We start from the raw sequence: 24,264 nt of genomic DNA, 5'->3' as shown, positions 1-24,264 counted from the left end.
CATGCACTATACATTTCTATTGGGGTGTTGTTACATATCACACTGAAATATGTTTACTTGTGGAAACTTTCCCATTCCATGAGAAAGAAAATGTAAATTCAGTTAGGAGAGAAAGTGAAAGGGCTGTGAAATGGTAGAAAGTTAGTAAATAGTTAAGCATCTTTTCTCTGCCAGTATTTTTGGGAATCTTTGAAGCTTTACATCTCTAAATATGTGCAAGTGGCACTGAAGATCATACACAATCTCTTAGATTTCAGCTCTTCTACAAGAGTGGTATAGTAAGCTTGAGAAGTTGTAGTTCTGCATTTGTGGAACCAAATAGGTTTTAGTTCTGTTTCAGTCTTTGGCTTTCCTTTTGCTTTTATTTCATTTTTAAGGGAATACAATTACTTTTGTGGTCTCCCAAAATACATCCAAAGTGGTATTCCAATTAAGTTAGGGAAATAGTACAGCTAAATAGAACTGAATACAGCTAAAGGGCATTTGAAAGGAATTGAATAGTGGTTTTGTTTAAACAAAACTGTATGGTTAGTCTTTGGTTTTTCATCCTAGCTCCTCATGAGACCCATATACTTTGGAGAAATGAAGGAACAGGGAATACATTGTCCTAAGACATTTGGGAGTTTTACATTTCTTCACTTCTGTCCAAACCTACATCTTGTAATGTGTGAAAAGCAAATCATCCTTGAAGAATATGAGTTTAGAATGTGTAGCATTGAAGCCTTCAATTAATTTCTGTCTTTTGAACTACTACAAGTTTTAGTAAGAATAAACAAATAAAATGAATTTGAAAAAGTGCTAATTACATTTTCAAGCATTGGAATGCTTTAGATACTTTAGAATTAATTTAAATTTTCTTTTCTTTGAAAGTATCTTTGAAACTTCAGTCACAGACTTCAAATTTAGTTTAAGTTTTAATCTTCATAGATTGGATTCTGATATTTTTATTCAAATAAAATAGAGCCACTGAAATTAATGGATCTTTCTGAGTGAAGCATGACTTAACATGGGTAAAGGGATTAGATTTCTGTCAAGATCATGAGGGTACATCATACATGTATATATATAAATTGAGACAATTTAAGGAATCTTACTGTAAAATTCCTGTGTGCTGAACACCTGTTTTGTTCATGCTTAAAAATCTTAGAAGTGGCTAAAATTAATTATCTGGAACTTTGAAAATACTGTTTTGCAATATGAGCAGTATTAAAAATTATGTAAAAATGTATTTGAGGAAGAAGAAAAAGAAAATGGCAAGTTCATCTGAAGAATTCACTTATGAATGGCATTTTAAAAAACTCAGCCGATTAGTCAAGGATATTTTTTATTTTCTGTGCCTGTTTATAGAATAATTTAGATGCAATAACTATGGTTACATTATATTGTTCACAAACTTATGACATGAATGATATGACCTATATCATCATGTGACATTGATGGTGCACAGAATGACTGACAAGGGATTGTTTTGCATTGAGAAGACACAAAAGAGATACCCCAAGTATTTATAGTCCTTTCTATCTGTGCTCTCCATGACATTCTTGACACGCCACACATTATTTTTTCACTTAAACTGGCTCTTTACTACAAAGGACTTACAAAATGTTATGGAGAAGACACATTACACTGCATCTTGCTTGTTTGTATACTTACCATATCCTCCCAGATCTTGCCATAGAAAGTTTTGGGATGGTCATTGTGTAACACCATTTTAAGAAAGTGTATTTTGTCAAAAGGCTTTTCAAATTGTCAAACATTTACACATTAACTTATCTATAGATAGATTTAAGAGTATTAATTCTGCAACAATTGTTTTTTTAAATCAAGCAAATGGAATCTTGTGATTTGTTCCCTAAGGAATTTACCACTTTAATATCTCTATATTTCTGCTTTATTAATAAATCCCTCTTCAAAATATATCACTTCACTAGAGACATATTATTTTTGGGCAGTTATGATGTGAGAAATGGATATGGAGAGATCAAGAAACTTCTGTCACATCATAGAGGAAGGCTGACCCCATGCTAAACTTGGAAAGTTTAAGCAAATCTCCTGGCTGCTCAAACCATTAGATATTTTTATAGTTTTCCAGGGAAACATATATTGACAAAGAGAGGGGCTAGCAGATATCATCTCTGTAAGAACTGAGGTGAGATTAGAAGGATGTATATCATTGTATAATTGAATCCTATCTTGACCACAGCTAATTGCTACCTGAATTTCTCTTGCAATGAAACACAAGTAATTTTATAGGCACAGTTAATTTAATGGGTGATTTTATTCTTACAGTTGGTCATTTTATTCTCTTTTTCATAAAAAGAATAAAATTAAGCAATAAACTTTCCTACTAACAAGGAATATGGGGCTTTGTGAAATCACCCATGGCCCCACCTGCTGATGTATGATGAGTAAACACTGAATTTTCTTCAGGATTATATGGATGAGTATGAAGAACGCAGAGGGAAAGGAAGCTTTCCTGCTATGATCACTCCAGCTTATCAAAATGCCAAGAAAGCAAATGAATTGGCAAGTGATGTAAGTATGAAACCTGAATCAATACAATTCATAAACAATTAAAACCAGCAGTTTGTCAGAGCTGTGCCTGGGAGGAGAATGCTAAAATTCCTCTTGAGAAGTAAACAACGACTTTTCACTGCATTGCTGGGAACTGGATGGCTCAGGGGATTAATAATATCCATTAATAGAAGGGGGCACAGCTCCAACTCGCATGAGGGAGGAGGTGGATGTAGCAACTAATGGGGATCCCTACTGTTAGGTTAACCCTCCTGGCAAATCTGCACCTGTATTATTAATGAAACCTTCAACTGCCTTAATCATCCTGTGGACTACAGTGGTATTCCCAGTAGTGAATAAATAGAGGATGAATGAGCTGAACTAGTTTTGATATTTTGATGTATCATGCCTCTAGCACAAAGCAACTCATATGGAGCAAAAGGAACTACGGAGTATGACACTGTCACTTCACGAGACTGAGCTTATTTCTAGGCTCGGGATTTTTAGTTTTGGGGGTAAGCTAAAGAATTGGCAAAAGAGCTGGTGATGTGTGATTCTTGCATGTGGCCCGTTGATTAAAGAGGCCTTAGTCCTATCTGAGGAGACTGTTTCTAGTAGTGACAAAAAATGGGTCAGTCTGTAGGTCACTACCCTGTGGCTGCTGTGAAGGGTTCCTGCAAGTGACAACCTTTGTAGTGTGGACACCTGTCCCCCATGGGGCAATCTGAGCTACTGGGCTCAGTCTGTTTTCTGGGGAGCTAACAGATGGTTGAATCTTTCAGCTTGTACTAGCCTGGACTAAACACTAGCAGTAAATTAGAGTGAAAGGATCAGTCGTATTCTGTTACCTGTTACGACTGAGAGAATATAAAAACCCTGAAACCTTCTGTGTCCAGTCCCTATTCTGATGACAAACTCACTGATCCCCTGTTTAAACATGAAATATTTAACCTTTCCAGATAAAGACGTCAGTCTCACAGGTTTGCAAAATTCTAATGATTGGTAGTTTCCTTATTAATTTGTAAAACCTGGAGCATGGAGACAGATTGGTTCATGGCAGTAACATTTGCACACTAGGGTGTTGCTCAAGCTGCTTCATATCTTTAAAGCCTGAGAAACTGAGTGCAGACTTGGAAAATAAAAAGCCCAAACACTTTGCACTTCAGCACATTTAAAATAATTTGTTATTTTTTACATTATGAATCTGAGTTTTGAAGCAGTAATATAAGATGAAGAACATAAGCATCTCCTTGTATGCAAGAAATACTGAAATATATTCCCAACAGGGTTTTTGCTGGATAAAGTTTGACAAAAAGCCAATATTAGTATTATCTCTCTTCACACATCCCAGCCCAATTTAAGTCAATAACCTGATGTCTAAATTAAATTAACAGATCTTTTATTTCAATCTCGATTTGGTGGAGAAATATAATTCCCTTAAAAACATTGTAAGTGCAAAAAGATACAGCTTTTTTTAAAAGCTGGTTTCTACAAAAGGAAAACTTCACAGAGCACTTGATGACTATCTGTAATTCCCTGACTAGAAGTCTAAAATTGAAGTACTGAGAATTAACTTCAGTAATAGAAGAGCACACAGGCTCCAACGAGTCACTAGCCAAGCACTTGCTAGTTATCTCTTCAAGCTATGAAAACAACCAGTGCTGTTCAATCTATGTAAAAAATGGATTTTAAAAAGTGCTGTCCAGTGAAGTGACTTGACAGGGGTTGTTAGGGCTGTGATTTTACATGTGGTTTATTTCAGGAAGTAACAATTTGCAGTGTTTCAACTTAGCAAATTCTATCTGCTTAGCAAAGCAAGAATAGGAAAAATCTTATCCCAACTCATGAAGCCAGTCTAAATAGAAATGGTGAAAATGGTAGACATCTATTTTATAATTTTCCCTACTTCTTTTCAGATAAAATACAAGAAAGATCTTTCCAAGATGAAAGGTGCAGCTCACTTTCACTCCCTAACGGCTGAAGACAACTTAGTCCTTAAACAAGCCCAAAGTGTTAACAAGCTTGTCAGTGAGGTAAGGGCTTGAATTGATCTGTTAAAAAGTTTGAGAGCAGCTCATACAAACATTTGTGTCTGGTGGGTAAGGGCTACAAGTATAAACAGCTGTTGTTATTGTTGCCCCATATGTAATATAAATGATCTGTGTATAGCACAGTAACTGGAGAGAAAGGTGCAAGAACAGATCTTCAGGTGCTATTACCTGGCACTTCCAATGATCTGTATGAAAGTATGGGAAATTAACCCTGGAAGAGCAATTCTAATTCTGGCCACATGAAGAATAGAAACCTAAAAAACCCAATTGTGTTCTTAATGTGCTGTGAAGTTATAATCATAAATACTTTAAGATGACTTGGGTGTGTACATTAGAGTGTTTCAAAGAAGGTTCTACTGACAATTAAAAAATAATACCAACAGAGCCAAAATTTGTACCATTCTGTTAATGCAGGTTTCTGTTTTCTTCCATCCTGTGAAAGACTGAGTTACTGATAATGCATTCTTCTTCTGCTTGGCAAGTGAAGATTGCTAGGGAATTCTCAGTAGATTCTGAATTATTAATTTATTTATAGTGTCATATCAGCTATAAAGCTATTAATAAATGTGAGTTTCTAGAGCTTCCCCATGGCAGTTTAAAAACTTATACACTTGAGATGTCAAAGTATAAAACCTTCAATAATGAAAAACGCCTGGAAGTAGGACTAGAAGGGGCCTCCTGGGCCAATGATTCCTGGCTCCTGCTGTTTTGGCACACTATCATATAATTTTCTTCTCATTTCTAGCCTACATTTATTCTTGTCCACTTTATTACTATTGTGTTTTGTGCCAACATTGCCCTTTAGTTTAAAAAGTTTTTTTCCCTGCATGATTACCTTTCTGAGACATTTACAAACAGATATCATTTTCTTCTCTCTGCCTTTATTTTCCTAGACTAAGCAAGCCCAATTCTTCTCATCTCTCACAGTCTTTCACTGAAGCTGTTACAGGCTGAGTGCATGTTCCTTAAACAGGGATGATTATGAGTACATAAGTTCTTGATGAGGTCTTGCTGGAACCTGGTACATAGCACATGCCCTTCTCAGTGCCTGTTCAAAAGCCTCCTCTTGCTCCTGCCTTTGTCTTTTTCATGGCTGTGTTACTTTGGCATCTCGCTGTCTTTCTGTGGTCAGCCTACATCTGAATAGTTTTCTCCTTCTTAGCCTTTCCAGGTGATGAGCTCTTTTAGCTGTATTTGTTATGCCTACTCTTTACGTATATATATTAACCTCTACATTGCTGAATTTAGTCCCATTTCTATTATCCCTTTTAATATCACCTCCAACATTCCTACTTCAGAGCAGAGATACTTAAGGAAAATATGAAACCAGTTCTGTATTTAAACTTGCTCTGAAGACTTCTGCTGGTAGTCTTTCCCCTGTTCAATCCTTCATGTGGAAAAACACCCATTGCTTTTTCTGCTTAAAATTCCTTTGTAGATCCTTGTTTTCCTCATGGCACTGTCTCATACACTTTGGTGGGGTCCAAATGAATGAAGTTGATTACATTTCTTTTGCCTATAAAATGAGAACTGAGTATATGAAAATAATTTTTATATTAATTTTCATCATATGACATCTGATGAAAACCATGTATCAAAATCTCTGAACAGTGGGTCTGGCTAATAAAAAGTGTGTGGAGGAACTTGGCAGAGCAGGTTGAGGTTTTACCATATCTTTTCCTTGTGCGTTTTTGTCACTGAGGTGGAGTATAAGAAGGATCTCGGCAACAACAAAGGCTACAGCATGAACTACTGTGATACTCCGCAATTCAAGAATGTGAGCAAGATCTCAAAATTCACCAGTGATGTAAGTTTTCAGTACCTCATGTGTGACTTGCTTACCCTGGTAGGTGCTGGAATCGCAAGTCATCTGTGTGTGTTTTCAGATAAGCATGGACTGGGAATTTGATGGTAACTGATTTTAACCCATGTCTGTACAGCACCTATCCTAGTCTGTCCTGATGGATAACTGGGGCTCATTTTATATAGGATTATGAAAATAACTATTATGATATATGGAAGAGAAATTACTTACAATGGACTGCTAATCTAGACAAGTAGCTGTCAGTTGTTACTGTCACCTATCATAATTACTACTTATTTCATTGTGTATGTCCATTTCCTGGCCAGAAAGGTAGGCAGAAAAGAACGTGTTTACTGTGCAAAAGGAATCGATATTAATAATTATACTGCTTGTATCTCATGATTGCTTTATACTGGTTGCTATCATACTCTGAAATCCAGGAGGAGTAAATCTTTTGCCATACAGATGAGATGGTAGAGTGGCTAATTTATCATGTCAAATTCCCTACTCTGGCCTTGGTGAAAGCTGCACCAAAACAGTCCAGTTTTGGTAGATGATTATGTGTTCATTTGTTAATCTACAAATAATGCAGAGATATCTTCTTTACGTGGCATCTGAAGAATATGTAAATGACATCTTGTAAAATAGAAAACTCACAGAGGATTTTAGTTTTTATTTTTTAACGTACCAAGGTTGTTGTGGACTCATGAGTTTCTGTAGTGCAACACTAGTAGACCACAGCTGTAATAATTTGTCTCACTGCTGTAACATATGGAAACTCACAGGAAAGCTAAATGTATTTTCTCAGAGTGTTTTTGCTTTTTTTATACAGCTTAAATACAAAGAAACATACCAGAACCAGATGAAAGGTCATTATCTAGGTATCGGCATGGACAAGAGAATGCTACATGCCATGAAAGTTGGCAGCTTGGCAAGCAATGTAAGTCTTTTTTAATCACACTTTTATGGTTGTTGCTTTCTTGTCTTTAAGATTTTCCAGAATTAAGTTGATAGAAAACTTTAGATCATATTGTACTGGGGTTCTGAAGGATAGATATGTTGAGAAGAGGGGAAATTCTGGAAAACCTTTTGTACTGATTTATAGCTCACTGTGTGGAAGAAGTTAAAATAAGTAAATTCAGTGATCTGGCAACATACTGAGCTCCTTCAGTTTTCTTTCACATCAGTAGGATGCTGAAGGTTGCTTGCCACCACCACCAGGGTCAGACCTTTGCTGAAAAAACAGTCTTTAATGAAGATTTTTGGATTCCGATTTAATTTACTGGGTTAGTCAAGAAGCTATTTCATTACATACCATTCCTTCAAGTACGTTATTTACAAATCTGTAAGAAGCCTGAGAACTAAGCAGAAAGATAAAAGAGATGTGTCGTAGGTGGAAGTTAAGTTAATGCTCCCACTGTTGGCACTGGATTAATTGAGGAGCTGAAAAAGAATCAATTAGTGGCTAAACTATGCAAATAATTTCATTTTCTTTGTCACTCATGACATTGAACTTACTTTGTTTCCTGCATTTAATATTAATATTATTGTTTCTCCTTTCCTCTTGACTGATAATTATTCAGACAAATGACAGCTTAAAAAAAAAGAATGATTTTTTTTTTTGTTCTCCCTGTGTTTCAGATAGCCTATAAATCTGATTACAAACATGATGGTGTTGACTACAATTACCCAGCTACTCTCACTCCTTCATATCAGACAACAAGGAAGTTGGTCCCTTTGAAAGATGTAAATAATTCTATGGGTTTTTTTTCTTATGACTTGCATGGCTCATCATCTCTCTGTAGAAGAGATTGTGAAAAATTGCATGTGTCAAATGATGATTTAATCATGGGAGCAAACAGCTAGTGATAACAAAGTTAAAGCAAAAGAGTGCAGGGAGTCAAGAAGGCTTAGAGGTATAGAAAGTGCTGCCACCTCCTGTCATTGGCTTCACTTCAGCACAGATTGTACAGTGATGTGAAATGAGTCACTTCTGCCATATCCCTAGTCTGTGTTGCAAAATGTCTCACCATCCTGGGCAGCTTCAACAGCAGCATCAAGCCCTGAAAGGACAGGGAGACTTAAATAGGCTTCTCATCCTTTGTGAATTCCCTGAAGATAGGTGTTCCTCTCTGAAGGGGAGCTAACTGGTCACATAACATTCCTTATGCCTGTGGTCCATGCAAGAGAGGTGCCCTGTGCTTGGGACTGAGTTACTGATGAAACAATGTGAAAAAATTTGTGTACTGCTGTGGTTATATGTGCTCTACAGATAAATGGAGCATGTCAGACTGTAGAGGATACCATACTTTCACCTCTCACAAGTGTTAAAGGCTTGACTGATCTCATCTAGCGTTGGGATCTTAACCTGTGCCTTAGGAGCACAGTCACCAGGCATTACTGAAAAAATCAAGAGGAAGAGAGCAGCAGCTCTGCAGGGCATTTCTGAATACCTAAGATGTATATAACCTGTCTTTCCCTTGAAATTGCAAGAAAACAGGGGCAAGATGCCTTAGAGAGGCCATTAACATTATATGAGATTTATCTCGGCCTAATTACCTCTTCCGAGAAAAAAAATGGTAGCACGAAGAAGTAGAATTGAGAACCCTGATGTTCTTGAGGAACTACTTGATATACTTCAACTGTAATATGCACTATTGCCTCTTCAGCAGTAATTTCAGCTTTGTCTTTGAAAAAAACTTAAAAAAGTAAAGTTCAGTGTTTGGTTGCTTAGTGTATGAGAGAGCTGGATTCTTAAAGAGTTCAAAGTAAGCATGAATTCATGTCCAAAATGTACAAATTAGTTCTACCCAGTCTAAACATTTCAGCACTACCTGTGGCTCTACAATTCATAGTCAGCATCTGGGTTTGGAGCACATAAATCAGCTGGCCACAGAGGCTCAGTTGCACTAGTCATGATCATCATCTAGTAGTTTGAAACAGTCCCAGGACTCGTCTGCTCACTGATAACCAACGTGCTTGCTTTGAACTCTTTAAGAATACAATTCTCTTGCATACTAAGCAATCACAAGTAGCAATAAATACACAGTTTCAGTGAAAAATAAATGATCCCTTTCTGTGGAATTAAAATTCTCTCTGTCTCTGTAAAGAACCAAATTACCTGTTTTATTTACCTTGATCACTTTGGACCTGTGAGGTAATTCTGGCCTTTTTTCCTATTTTTTATCATTATGGCAGAAAGAACAAGTTTACGTGATGATACCTGAGATAAGAAGGTTCCCATTAAAATAGTTTCGGTAACACAGTCTCTAGAAATACACTCCACTTTACTGGAAAAAAGAGTTCTTAAGAAAGTTTTAAGCAATGTGATTTACAATGTTTGCAAAATGGTGATTAATTACAGTGAATATTAATTAAGGCTTACCGAGAATAATAATTGTGTCCTGCAGTGTAGCACTGAGTCCTTTGACAGTGACAGGTTTGAAGAAAAGCTTCTCTATGACTTTTTTATCTTGCATAATTTTTGGGATTTAATATATTTATTTTATAGTTTATTACTGCTGCTACCATGTTAACATGTTAGGAATTTAGTGGGCTCCAATCCTATCTATGGCTGACATTAAAATTTCTTTTTTTTGTACCATAAATATATATTTTTCTTTTCTCATCCATACAAAACGCTGTTATTAATTATTACATTAAAAATCAGTAAAGACAAATTGTAAGAGAGTTCACTTGCTCTGCGCAGCATTACACTGGACAGACCTCTTAACAGGCAGTTACAATGTTCCTATATAAAGGTAGTCTGATAAAGATAAAAATAGTCTAAGTGATGGTTAAGAATATCAATTTTATAGGAATGCTTTAGAGGACCAGCTGAAACTGCATGACTTTAAGAATTTGTGGTTTTGAGGGGGAGGGGTTATAAGTGAAGTTCATTTTCGAAGTGGAATAAAAACTGTGACATTGGACTATGTAATTTTCAGAGCATTAACTCAGATCTCATCCAAGAGATCCTGACATTTTTCCTTACCTCAGTTTATCATGGTTTAAGTAATGATTTATACAGAGTATTAGCGAGCAAAACTGTCTACCCAATATCTCATTTTTCAGTCTGAACATTTATTCCTTTATTAAATGTTTTTTTTTTTTTTATCTTAAATTAGGTAAACTACAGGCAAAGCATAGACAAGCTGAAGTACAGCTCTGTTGCCAGTACTCCACAAATTGCTCAAGCCAAAATAAATGCACAGCAGCTCAGTGATGTAAGTTCTGTCATCCTTAGCCACCATAGTTTATTAGAATTATGAGATAATGTTATTTGTAGTACTTAAGTGTTTTTATTCTTGATAGTTCATCAGCAAATTTACAACCAAAACAAGAATACAAATTGAATGAAGTCACTTCCAAACATGTGGCAAGCACACCAGTAGCTATAATATTTTCCTCCATTTTAAAGATTCATATTAGTGTGCTTTGCTAGGGATTTGTCTTCTGTGTATTTATTAATGCATGTTTTTTAATAATATATTTTCTACTTATAGATAATCAGTAACTATTCTATTTGTAGAATAATTATTCTACTTCCAGTACCTAGGTAAAAGTTATAATTGCCTTATTGCCCTCATATTTATGTCAGCCATACCTATGAGTGTATCTATAACATATGTCACTAATAGCCTGAAATTCAACAGCAGTCAATCAGTGTAATGGTCATATTTTTGGTGAGTTAAAAATAACTGAGTTTGTTGTTGGCTTTTTCAATATATGGCAGGTGAACTACCGAGCCCAGTATGAGAAGACAAAAACAAATTACACTTTACCTCAGGACGTACCTCAGTTAGTCAAGGCAAAAGCCAATGCTGAGTTATACAGTGAGGTAAGCCAAGAGATGTGGAAATACTGGTATTCATGATGCTGTTTATAGACAGAAACGAATGTAAAGATGATGATGACACTGTTTCTGGGAGCATTGGGCATTTATCACCGGTCTTTACTAAGCAGCATGAAATATGGTAACCAGAATAGATCTCAAATACAGTGGAACTACCAGACTTTTTTTTCAAGACCTTCTCAGGTGATTTGAATTTGTTTAGTAAATCAGTGTTAGGTTCACAAAATTAACTGCTTCTGAGGTGGTATTTGTATGAAGAACCAACATTTGCATGGTTCTAATAAAGCCTGCTGAAGTCAAGGGAAAGAAACGCAGTGACTTCAGCAAACTTGGATCAAGCCCACTGTTGCCACCATTCATAAATCATGACAATATGTGGTGATTTACTGAGAGACCTGGGTGGTGAAATCAAGCACTTGCAGGAAAAGTTTAACTTCTATTTAATTTTTAAAGTATTTTTCAGGCCTCCATTTTTGTAGATAGTTTTGGAGGGAAGAAAACCCAATGAGACAAATAAATGCAAAACCAGAAAAAAACTCTGGGCTTATTACTGGTGTGACTGTTATTTTTGAACCAGTTTCATAATTTTTCATGGTTGTGAGTTGGAATTACAGCAAGTTTTTCCTGGCATATTCACACCTTGTATCTTCCCCTACATTTTATTTGAGTTGCATTGGTGGAGTGTTGAGGAGCAATACTCTTTGTGGCTATAATGTGTTGAGATGCATGCTCATTGCTAGATACTAGTGAAATATAACCATATGAAAAGCCAAATCCAGAAATTGGGGCTTCCTGATACTTCATTAGGTGCATGCATAGTGTTCATGAAGGCATACTTGATCCTGTTCTAATGGAATTTCAAGTGGAACCTTGAAAAACAGCTTATAACAACTAGTACTTTAACTTCCATTAACTTCCAGAAGTTAAGCATGTGATTTTCATGCATTTCATCTAGATTTGTGATATAGTGTGGCTCATGAGTGTGCTTTTGAAGCAAATCTCATGATCATAAGGGTTGCTTCACTGAACTTTGTTTCACATTGTGAGGTGGTCTCAGAGCACATGAGCTGGATTCCTTTTAAATGCAGCCAAACGGAAAGATGCTCTGCAGCAGCTCACATAAAGAACTGCAGTTACAAACAGGAGTTCAGTGCATGGGACCGGACTAGCTCTAGTTTGGTGGGGTGGGAAGAAAAATACTGAAATGAGTGGTGTGATGTCTGATTCTGAGCACCAGCTGTTCTGCCCTATACATCAGCTCCTATTGATCTACACTGTTTGTCTATGTAAGCATAACCACAGGCAGTTTTGAAAAAATGTTCCTTCCCCTATGCCTGTTTAAAATGGAGAGCTATTAGTACATGTTCTGGGATTTAAAGTGCCTGTAAACTCCGAGAATAAAATTCTTGACTCAATCCTGGCCAATTAATTAGCTCAAAATGATAATGAACTGTGACTTAAGAAGGTTCCAGTTTGTGGACTGAGCATATTTATACTTCTGCTTTGCTCTTTGTAATTCTCATGTTTGTTTGAAGGTCTTGTGTGTTTATGTGTTAGTGACATGTTGCTGTCTTTCCTTTCTCAGATTAAGTACAAAGAAGGCTGGGAGAAGAGTAAGGGCCAAGGCTTTGAAATGAAACTTGATTCTCTGCCTTTACTTGCTGCCAAAGCTTCAAGGGATCTTGCCAGTGATGTATGTTATATTTAATTACCTAGGAATTATTCTTTATATAAGTTGCTATAGCACGGGGAAATAAAGCTTAGCTCACTTAATCTGGATTTTTAAGTCCTGCATTTCACTGTCCATCTTTCTCAATGGCTGATGAACAGTTGGAAACTTTCTCAGGCTCTGCTATGAAATTTCAATTTCTGACAATTATTTTTTAAACACAAGTGTACAGAAGGAAGCAAAATATGCAAAATAACTGTATAGTAAAATTCAGTGTTTTGAATTGTTTATAGCCTCAAAAATACTGCTAGCATCCACTGGAAAGGGAATGCGTATTTCTTTAGTTTGCTTCTTTAACATGAACACATGTATATAAAAAAATTTCCAAACAAACTCTTTTTAAACAATTTATCTCATGATTCTTAACCTGTGGAGAGGCAGAAAAGAACAAAAACTTTTCCTTCAGCTGGAATGTGTTCAGCAATGATAGTGATTCCAAAATCCCACCTCATTAAGAAAATCAAATCCTGCATTCCTTGCTTGGTTTTTACATGACTGATTTCTTATCTTTTGCTTTAAGGACCAGATGATTTAGCTAATAAAAAAAACTTTAAATTTATAAACATCTACCTCAGAGAGGTGAGCTTTAAAGAATGAGGTTAAAGATAACACCTTTGGGAATTTCTGAGAAAATCTGGGAAATCTGAAGTGGCAAAGTGAGAATCAGACTAAGCCCTTGTAAATTTTGACCATCCAAATCACCAGTGAAAAATATATTGCTTATCTCTTGGGTAATTGGAAATGTGCTTTGACTTAAACTGTTTTTTTCTCAGATTAAATATAAAGAAGAATATGAAAAAACAAAAGGAAGAGCAATTGGAACAAAAGATTCAAGACTTTTGCACTCTCTGCAGGTGGCCAAGATGAGTAGTGAGGTAAATTATTTATTTCTCTTACTCAAAAGGTGTTTTTCATAATTATGAATCTTTCAGCAATAATATGCAATCTACCACTGTTACTGATTTCAGTATAAGAAATTCTTGGAAGCGTTTACCAAAGATTGGTTTCCTTCCTTTGTCTCTTAATCTGCAATGATTAGGCAGTTTTGGGTTGATGGAGTCCTTATTTTGGGGCAGGAAAGTAACACCCTATTAAAATTGCAATATAAACACTTTACATAAAACTTACAAGCAGATAAAAGTCTGTTTAAAAGTAAGTGTACTATAATAGAGAAGATGTCTCTAGAGTCTGCAAAATTCATCCTGTCCTCTGTTTTGTGGATCCCTCATAGGACCCAATTTCCACATGTGTTTTTTGCCTAATCTGTATAAGGACCCAAACAAGTGTGGAGATTTAAGATAGCTTTGGCTTTGCAATACACTGATACAGACAATTTATTTTCATTCCTTCTATTTCTAGACTGCCTACAAAAAAGATTTTGAGGCGAATAAGACCCATTTCCATCTGCCTATGGATATGATAAACCTGAGACATGCTAAGAAGGCCCAGGCACTTGCTAGTGATTTAGATTATAGAAAGAGACTCCATGAATACACAGTAGTTCCAGAAGATATGAAGACCAAATGGGCAAAGAAGGCCTATGGTCTCCAGAGTGATGTAAGCTATTACAAGCAGTATGAGTGTTTTATAGACTTTTTCAGTTTGGTATTAATTCTCATTTTGTATGGATGCTGTTTGATTTGTACTACAACTTTTTAAAATGTCTTTGCAATGTCTTTGTAACTGGAAAGGGTGCACATGTTGACATGCAAACTTTGTACCTGTGTTTCCCATGCCAATAAATGTCATTTTTCTCTACAGCTTCGATATAGGGCAGATCTGATGCGGATGAGAGGAGCTGGGTGTATTACAGAAGGAAGTCTTAATATACAACAAGCCAAAAAGGCAGGAGATCTGGTCAGTGAGGTAAGCAAAGTGCTCAGGCTTCTGTCTGTTGTTTATTTAAAGGTTTATGCACACTTATTCCACTACATTATGTGGAATAGGTAAGGAATTCCTAATAAGGAAAATCTGAGAAATGGAAGAACTGACGTACATCGTTTAATTATTTTACAGTTTAGGAGATCCTGGGTTAGAGTTTAAAAATATGTTTTCTGATATATGATTATTGTGCCAAGTTTCTGAGGCAGAAGTCCCCATAGTTGTGCTTCCACCTCTTTATTCACTTGCCCATTTTGCAGAATGGCATTGGAAGGAATTAGAATTTCGTATGATACATGCTACATGAAGTGCATAGAGTTTTAAGGAACAGTGTTGAAAGATTAGATATTTTGCACTGCCATTAACTTTATGGAAGTACACTTCCTCAGCTGCTTAGCTATGGTTGAGTCATCTCACTAGTACTAGGAAGACTAGAGGACAGAAGAATAAATTTGGGGAAGTTTGACAAGAAAGATAAAATCTCACTTAGTGCTGGAGGAAGGAACAGAAGCCAGTTAGTTACTGGAGATCACACTCTCTGATACTTTGGGTCTCTGACATCCTCTCACTACTCCTGCAAGGGAAAAAAATACATCTTAGAAACAAAAGAAGAGCAGCTACTCTCAGATCTAGTGTCTTGCTAGGGATAGACTGACATCTGCTGCTGTGGTGTGCTGTAGTAATAATCACTTCCACAAATATTTAATCCATAATGATCTGCCTTTTCATTCCAGTGCTGTGTAAGGCCAAGAGATGGCTGACAGTCACTTAAACTGGAGACTAGTGGATATTATTTTAGAAATCTCTATTGCCATATAGAGCCTGGCATTTTGTCATTTCTTTGCAGAATGTCACTACATTGTGTTCCATGCAATGTGACAAAACATGCTGTTTTTAATCTGCCTCCCTCCCTTCCAGGTTCCTAAAATAAAGCAGTGAGCACCTCTTTGAAGTGCTGCATGCTTTTTTAACTTATATTTCATGTTCTCTTAGCAGAGACACAGTGTAAACTTATCTGTTCACCCATCAGTTCAAACAGAAGGATATCTCTCCTGAAATGCCAGATAATGAAAAGATGCATTTACACCCTTCCTAGGTGGAATGCCCCACTTCATGGCTGAACTGTTAGAATAAGAATTTGACTAAAGTATGCAAGAATTGTTTGCTTGGTCTCCTCTACCATACTGTGGTCTTGAAATAGGGTGCTGCATTTCCTTGTGTTGTCTCAAAGATAGAAAGAGATGGTTAGCTTGCTTTCAAATGAGTGATGCAAAAGGCTGAGGCAGAGACATTGATTCAAAACAGGCCTGATTCAAAGCCTGATGAAGTCAATGGAAGTTTTCCACTCACTTTGATGTGTTTCGGATGTAAAATGAAAAGATGGAATAAAAGTAAGGGCAGTGTTATTTACCAAACTAGAAATGTTAGTCTCTATGCAAATTTGTCCATTGAAATGGATTTTATGTAAGTACTGGTACCAGAGGATGAATGAAGCACAATGTTTTTTCCAACATCCAAGACCTGAGCCTTGTAGAGGCCTCTCACAGCTGTTGCTCCCAGTAAGGCTTGACTGCAGTGTCTACGTTGAGCTCTGCTTTGAAAAGAACTGGGAGATGGTGGGGAAGATTTTGAATTTAAGTTAATTTCAGGACACTGAAATTGCCTGTTCTACTTTAATTGATAATTGAGAAATATCTTAATAATTTAAAAATATCTCAATAACATATGTTCAGTGATTTGAACAACACATGTATATGCTTGAGAAGTCTCATGTAAGAAAATAAGAAAATAAGATAGATTGGCTGTGCAGCTTATGGGCTCTCTTGGGTCCTGACTTAAGTTATACCCAGTTTGTGAAGGACACTCATTGGTTGGTGTGCAACCTGGATCTTGTAAGATATGTAGCTAGTACATCTGGCACAAAGGGTATCCATGCTTACAGTGTTAGCAACAATGCATTTGACATTCCTGCACTACCCTCCTCGCCTCAAAAATACTAGCACTGGGTAATATTTGGAAGTTTATTTTGTGGATACCTCTTCTAAAACTGTCTTGAGAATTTACAGGGGACTTTTGCCTCTTATCAGTCATGTACTTTTTGAAAGCACTACATTTTTCTGGGAAGGTAAATATTGTAGAAACTTTTATGTAATCTGCTTTAATTTGATGTAGAAAAAGTACAGACAGAAGGCTGATGCTCTGAAGTTCACCAGTGTGGCTGACAGTTCTCATATCAAGCATGCCAAGAAAAGCCAGGAACTGCAAAGCGACGTGAGTCCTTGACTGAATTTGTCTCTGTGCAAGTAGCTTACTCATAATGTGGTCATCCCTGAGATATGTACCCTGGGGTGGTGGTGGAAGAGAACCCAGTCATGAAACCTTTCAATATATGAAATTTCTTGAGATTTATTTCTAAAGGTTTTTATTTGATGAATTTTCTCATTGAGTTCTCTCAACTAGAACAATGACAAAAAAAATCAAACCCCAATGGAAATGGAAATAGACAAGTGCGACTTCTCATAAATTATATTATATTATAATTATATTAAAGGCTGGGAGGGGGGAGTGGGGGGTGCCTCTACAAGACAGCCTTGGTGACAAACCTGTGGATGGTGCAGGTTGGATTCCAGTATGGCTGAAATACGTTCATGAGAAGGTACCTGAGTATTCCTGAGATTCTAATGTCATCTAAAAACTGGTTATGCATGACATGGTAAAAATGAGGGAGGGAGTTAGAGGGAAAACACAGTATTCCCAGCTGATCCTCAAACAGTGCTTCAAAGCAAGGTAGACATGAGCACAGGGACTGATATACATCCGTCCCAGGTTCTGTGTTTGTCTCCCCTGAGGGCCCTGTCAGACTACTTAAAGCTCTATCAGTTAGACCACACGTTCTTTAGCTGTTTCTGTTAAAGTACTTTACTTACTTTAGTAAAGTACTTTACCTTTTGATTCTATGATTCTGTAATTTAGCAAAATGCTAAAATAGGCATATGTTCCCATACTGTGTGCCTTCAAAATGCTCCCTATTCTTTGGTGCTGGGTGACCTTGGCAGATGGAATAGAATAGAATAGAATAGAATAGAATAGAATAGAATAGAATAGAATAGAATAGAATAGAATAGAATAGAATAGAATAGACTATATCAGTTGGAAGGGACCTACAATGCTCATCACTGCCTGACCACTTCAGGGATGAGATGGTACTTCAGAACTTCTTGGCAGGATTTAGCTGACAGCAACTCACTTTTAAATTTCCGAAAGAAGGGAACCTGTTGTTAAAATTGCTGACCAACTAATTTTGGAACAGTAGTGACTTGACAAGCTTTTTTAAAATTACTTTTAATATGTTGTGCCTTGAAATAAAGATACCATCAGCTTCTCAGTTGTTATGTGAATGAAGCATTATTGCTTCTTGATTGGTCTTCTCCAGGCAGCTACCATGTTTCCTTTTTTTGCTCCTCTGCATCAGTAAAGACCTGACACTTACTTGGATGAGTGTTGTGTGTCTCAAAGATGACATCAGATTGAATCAGAGGAGAGCACTGATCTCCCGACTCCTGTTACTTATCTTCTCTGTACTGGACAACACAATTTCTGTATGTGTGTTAAAGTCAGAATAGTAACCGTGGATTTAGAGCTTTACAGTAGGGACATTTTTTTTTCTTCTTCTGTGAGAGGTAAAGAAATGTAACACTTTGTGAAATGGGACATCTTTTCATAGCTTTTCAACAGCTCCTCCAACAGCTTTATGGGCTTCTGAAACAGAGCAGTTCATTTCTCTGTTGATGTTGCCTTGGGATATAAAGTGGAGATGTTTGCTACTTGGATCACTGATATTTTCATTTAAAGTTGGAATGTTAGTCCTCACTAGAGTATTATGTCAGCAATTACATTTAGGTCATAAATTTTCTGTGCAGATTCAGTTGCTTAGTGTTCTTCATTTCATGCCTAAAACGCACTATTTCTGTGTCCTATTAAAGACTTTCATTCCACCTAAAAAGTAGCTGCAGTTTAATATTGAATGAAATGTATTCTTGCATACATTTTGTACAGAGTATGAATTACTGCCAGCTTTATAGTCAGTTAAGCAGAAAACTTTAGGAAAGAGAATCAAAGTATCCTGATATGTGTGTTGTTTCACTGCTTCCCTGAAATTTAACCATGAGCAATTTGGTCAACCTGACTCTGTGGGTCAGCTTTTAAATTCATATTTGGCAAAGTCATGATGCTAAAGACTAACTCACCAAATAAATTAACCCTGACAAATCCTTGAATATTTTGTGTGTTTTAATTGGTATTCCTTCAACATTAAATGCAGACTACTGCTTGTTAACCATACTTTGCTTTCTGTGGACAGGTTGCCTACAGGTCAGGAAAAGAGCAGTTTCTTCATCAGTACACCATCAGCAAAGATGATCCTGTCTTCATACTGGCCAAAGCAAATGCTGCCAATATTAGTGAGGTACTGTGCAGGACGGAGGTTTGGATTCCCTTACTCCTGTGTATATTTGCAACTGCTGTTGAAATGTTTGTTCTGTAGGTAAAAGTTAGGTTCTTTCTCTGAGAAGGTCCAGATGCTTTAGATGTAAAAACTTTATATCTAAATTTAATACTTGCTCTTAATTAAATACTAGTCACATCTGCTGTTCTGAAGAGTTGTCACTTTTAGAGTTTGAAGCTGTGTATTTTCTACATGCTTCCAGATGAGTGGCACATCGACAGTTTCACTGGAACCAGTGAGATAATAGGGTTACAGTATCCACAGTATCCACAGTTACAGTATGTAAGTGAAGACACCAGGATCTAATCCTTAGACATATGGTTGCTGGGCATGGAGTATACACTAGTCTGACGTTACTTGAGAGCTTTCACTGTGACTATAGAACAAATAGAATATATTGATAGTAATAAAGAGACTGTGTTGTTGTCATCTCTTTAGAAACTCTACAAGAGTAGCTGGGAGAAGCAGAAGGAAAAAGGATTTGTGCTTCGTCTGGATGCTTTGTCATTCTTGACAGCTAAGGCAAAGAGGGATCTGGCAAGTGATGTGAGTATGGACTCCATCAGCCTTCTTTATTCTTAGGACAGCTGACAGTCCAGGTTGCTACCAGAGCGTTGGGGATGTGTCACATAAATCTCAGTGCCCTGAGCCACCCTCATTCGATTCATGCTAAGGAGCAATGGAGGAGTTGTCTAGGTGATTGGCATTCTGTAATTAATCAGAAGGTTTGCTCTGAGCAATTCAGAGTTTTTCCCCACATGCTGAATGTGTTTTCCTATTCTCATTTTGACCTGAGGGTGAATTTTAGAACTAAAAATGAAGTGGAAGTCTCCTGTGAAACATCATAACTTAATACATCTATGCCTGGCCAGAAAATTCTGAAAGAACCTTCTGACCTCAGTGCTTAAAGAATGTTGTTTTTTCTAGAGAGAACTAAAAAGAAAAGATTTCTTACAGCTTTTTGTGAACATGCTATTATTGAGAAAGGGTTTGTTCTTTATAAACACTAATTTCTAAGGCATTTAGTTCTCTTGCAAATGGACTTCTTACTTGCTTGTATCAAGGACCAAGCATGTCACAACACTGATAGGCCATTGCTTTACTACTAGTAGAGTTGTCAGTTTGGCAGTTTAGATCACTTACTCACAGTCCTTTTTGTTTTTCACAGATTAAATATAAGGAAGGTTATGAGAAGATGAAGGGTAAACTAATTGGAGTGAAAGCTGTGGAGGGAGATTCGCAGATGGCTCATTCCCTTCAAATGTCAAAGTTGCAGAGTGATCTGGAGTACAAGAAGGCATTTGAGGACACAAAGAACCAGTTCCAGGTCTCCATGGACATGGTTAACCTTGTCCATGCTAAAAGGGCTCAGAATTTGGCCACAGATAGAGGATACAGGACAACTCTCCATCACTACACAGCCCTGCCTACTGATATGAAAGTGGCATGGGCCAAGCGGGCCTACGGATTGCAAAGTGATGTAAGTCCAGAGCTTAGTGTATTTCAATACCCGTTCATTCAACCCCTTCAGACACTTAGGGCTGAGTTTCTTCAGATGTTTATGCTTTTAATGCCATGACATATTTATGCACCTAATTTTTCAACTATTAAACAGTTAATATTAAAACAGTAAATATTAACCACTTATTTGCTCAAGAAATATATTTAAGGTGTGCAGTGTTTTTGAGGAGAGTTATAATCCTGTTTATGAGCATGGCTTCTTCAAAGCCTACTTCAAATGTTATTAAAGTACTAGGATTCATATATGAAATACGGTTGTTTTTTTTTATGTAATGTGCAGGGAACTTAATTTATAGTGATAAAATTAGTGATAAAATTCCATATGGAGACCACATGTTCAACTGTAGCCATCAGATGAACTGTCTGATACTGTAGATGTTTACTATAAGTTAGATTTTTCATTCTGAGACTTTAAGTCAGAACTTTTCAAGAAGACTAAGATAGATATGTGTACAGGTCTTGTGGAGGTATAGCTGCTGGCTTTTTTGAGAAATGCAGCTGTAGTGCTTGTATAAGCTTTTGGAATTCAACAGACTGTTGGTAGGAGGGATTTTCTGAAGAAAGTGAGAAGCACTCCTGTACTCTTCCTCCTTAAAGACACATGGAAAAAACAAAACAAGATACTTTCTCTCCAGTATAACAAAAGTACAGGGTTTGGGAAATGTTAGGTATCATTTTCTTATTATTGCAAATCATTCATGATCTTTTAAATGGTGCACTATGTACAGTAAAACTGAAGTTTTTTGCCATGTTAGAGTAAAAATTACAAATGACAGTAAGGTGTAGACCAGTTCTAAAAATTATCTTGCAAAACATATTGCACGTAAGTGCTGGTGAATCCTGATACTTCTATTTCATTCTGAAAATTTTTTTGCTTTCCTTGCAACTGTGCAATAGTGAATAAAACAAAAGCAGGCACTAATTTGACTTCGTTGTTCCTGAGATGTCTGAATCCTTTAATGGCATTTTAAGTGTATGAACACCAACAATAGGACTTTTTTTTTCTTTGTCAGAACCGATACAGAGCAGATTTGAACTGGATGAAAGGAGTTGGATGGATAGCCACTGGGTCATTAAATGTGGAGCAGGCTAAGAAGGCAGGAGAACTCATTAGTGAGGTGAGATTTCATGACAGCATGTAACAGAATTTGCTGCATAATGCGTGCAAAATGTCTGTATAAAATTAAAATAATTTCCACTCAAAGGGGAAAGAAAAAGGCATACCACATGAAAGCCCTCAAAACCAGGGATAGGACTGGTAATTAGAGGGAAACCAGATACCAAACACACACCAGTAGGAGTCCATATAGCCTTTGCAAAAACAAAGTAGGTGACAAATGATATTATGAATAATAATGGCAATCAAACAGTGCTCAATTGCTACCCACTAGCCTACCTTTTTAATGAAGCAAAACAGGAGAGATGATGAAAAGATGCAGTCATTGGACCCAGAACCTTCTTTTTTAAGATACGCATTCCTTTTTCACATATATTCACATTAGCTATTGAAATTCATATAGATATCTCTGTCTGTAGCTATCTATCGGCCCAAGTAGTTTTCATCCTTATTTCTCCCTATAACTAATATCATTTACAGGAAAAGGCGAACTCTAGAATCCTTTGTGCCAGTTCCATGAGGCCTTCAAAGGAGGTTCTGGTGGAAATGGTTAAAAGGTTCATAGTATTCTGTTTCTGTTGTTTCAGAGGGAGTCCTACTGGCCAAATCTGCTACAGTAGGAGACTGAATCCTGTGATTTTTTTAGATAACCACTGGTGATGCAGGAATCATCTGTCCATTCACTCAATGTGAATAAGAGCATAACCATTGATGTAGTGTCTCAGAAAAATATGGTCATCCTTTCACGTCTGCGTGATTACCAACCCGATGTTTTTCCTGGTAATCATCTACAATGAAGAAGGGTTATATTTTTAGATACAATAAACTAGATCCTCAGCTAGTGTAAAGCAAGGTAGCTTCATAAAAGCTAGTACAGCAATGCTGGCTGGAATAGTAACTGTGAATCTGTACAGGTATACCATTTTGATATTATAGTAGTGAAAACTGCCGAGTAGAAATTTGACCTGCTTGGTTGTTCATCTCAACCTTTTTGTAAGCACTAAATAATTTTAAGTGGCTATGAGTCTCCTCCCTTCTTAATCCACACAGTGACTAGCCCTTGTAATACTGCTAAAAAGCAATTGCCGGACTATAATTTCTAGGAATTTTATGTAGAGATGTTCTGGTCAACTCTTATTTCTCTCTACAGCTGATCAGGACAAAGTGTAAACCACTTTTGTCCCCACTTAAACTCAGGAAGTTTGCTCATTTTTAAGGAGTTTCTTTCTGAAATCAAAATATCGCTCATAAGCTTGTAATAGTGTAATAGCTTAAAAGAGTTAATGTGCTTTACATAGGTGTTTTGAGTCCCCAGAGAATCAAGATATTGCCTCAGATAAACTTTGGTGGATCACAGCTCAATTTAAAGGAGAATGACATGCCTTTAGACTCAAACACTGAGATGTAAACAATTTCCAGAAGAGCCATGAGCATGCTTATTGACTTAGGAGTTCATCACAGGCATTGGGAAAATTTAGTATGCACTATTTGGAGAAGGAGTAAGAGTATTGATGCGTATAGGACAACTCATGCAGAAAGGGAAACATTTAGTGACCTGGCCATATGGAAAAAGTGTCATTTTGCCATCAAACACCATTCATCTCAATTATGTATATATAACAAGACCTCTCAGAACCTACTATGGGTTCTTCCAGGCAAGCAGAATTAATATCATTATCTAGAAGATATACCATAACAATTAGGCACCGTGTTAATGTCTGCACAGATTTGCTATAGGTGTTAGGAGTAAACGTAAACCCTGAAAGAATAAGTTAAAAGATTGCCATTATTAACAATTGTATATTATTTCTTGCTTAAAGAAACTATAAATAAAAAATATAATCAGTAATCTGAAAAAGGTTTTAAAATCCTGAGTCCAGGAGTATTTAGGTAGGCAGAATCTGATTTTGAAGTGTTTTACTTATATTTAGGGAGAAATACTTTAATATTAATTGGCAAAAGGTTATTGTTAAATTGAAACAAATATTAATCTGAAAGTACCTAGGACATAAAGATGAGGAAAGAGGAATAATAATTATGTTCACAAATTCACTCTAATCTCCAGCAACCTATGATTTTTCTCTTTCAAATAGCATGAAAGAGCAGCACAAAATTCACAGCTTTGATCTTTTTCTGCTCAACAGAAGAAGTACCGTCAGCATCCATATGCTTTGAAGTTTACCAGTATTAAAGACACTCCTGAGATGATCCAGGCTAGAATTAGTTATAACCAGGCTGTGGATGTAAGTTATAATGTATATACATTATGATTATAAGAGTGGTATCCT

The 24,264-nt window shown here is 36.6% G+C and overlaps 1 protein-coding gene across 1 annotated transcript in view; it reads left to right on the top strand.

Annotated features, from left to right (window-relative positions):
* Positions 1-24,264, top strand: part of NRAP (nebulin related anchoring protein) — a 53,152-nt gene that overhangs the window by 9,474 nt on the left and 19,414 nt on the right. Inside the window, exons 10-26 of the mRNA XM_074875323.1 lie at positions 2,431-2,535; positions 4,431-4,547; positions 6,268-6,372; positions 7,202-7,309; positions 8,011-8,115; positions 10,497-10,595; positions 11,105-11,209; positions 12,810-12,917; positions 13,727-13,828; positions 14,313-14,510; positions 14,715-14,819; positions 17,007-17,105; positions 19,195-19,299; positions 19,777-19,884; positions 20,507-20,818; positions 21,873-21,977; positions 24,121-24,219. Coding sequence (XP_074731424.1) covers positions 2,431-2,535; positions 4,431-4,547; positions 6,268-6,372; positions 7,202-7,309; positions 8,011-8,115; positions 10,497-10,595; positions 11,105-11,209; positions 12,810-12,917; positions 13,727-13,828; positions 14,313-14,510; positions 14,715-14,819; positions 17,007-17,105; positions 19,195-19,299; positions 19,777-19,884; positions 20,507-20,818; positions 21,873-21,977; positions 24,121-24,219 — 2,085 coding nt within the window. The remainder of the gene's footprint in view (positions 1-2,430; positions 2,536-4,430; positions 4,548-6,267; positions 6,373-7,201; positions 7,310-8,010; positions 8,116-10,496; positions 10,596-11,104; positions 11,210-12,809; positions 12,918-13,726; positions 13,829-14,312; positions 14,511-14,714; positions 14,820-17,006; positions 17,106-19,194; positions 19,300-19,776; positions 19,885-20,506; positions 20,819-21,872; positions 21,978-24,120; positions 24,220-24,264) is intronic.

This window comes from Strix uralensis, chromosome 7, assembly GCF_047716275.1.
Source record: "Strix uralensis isolate ZFMK-TIS-50842 chromosome 7, bStrUra1, whole genome shotgun sequence".
Taxonomy (NCBI): Eukaryota; Metazoa; Chordata; class Aves; order Strigiformes; family Strigidae; genus Strix; species Strix uralensis.
Note: the sequence above shows the minus strand (reverse complement) of the source record. Positions and strands in the feature narration are given on the sequence as shown.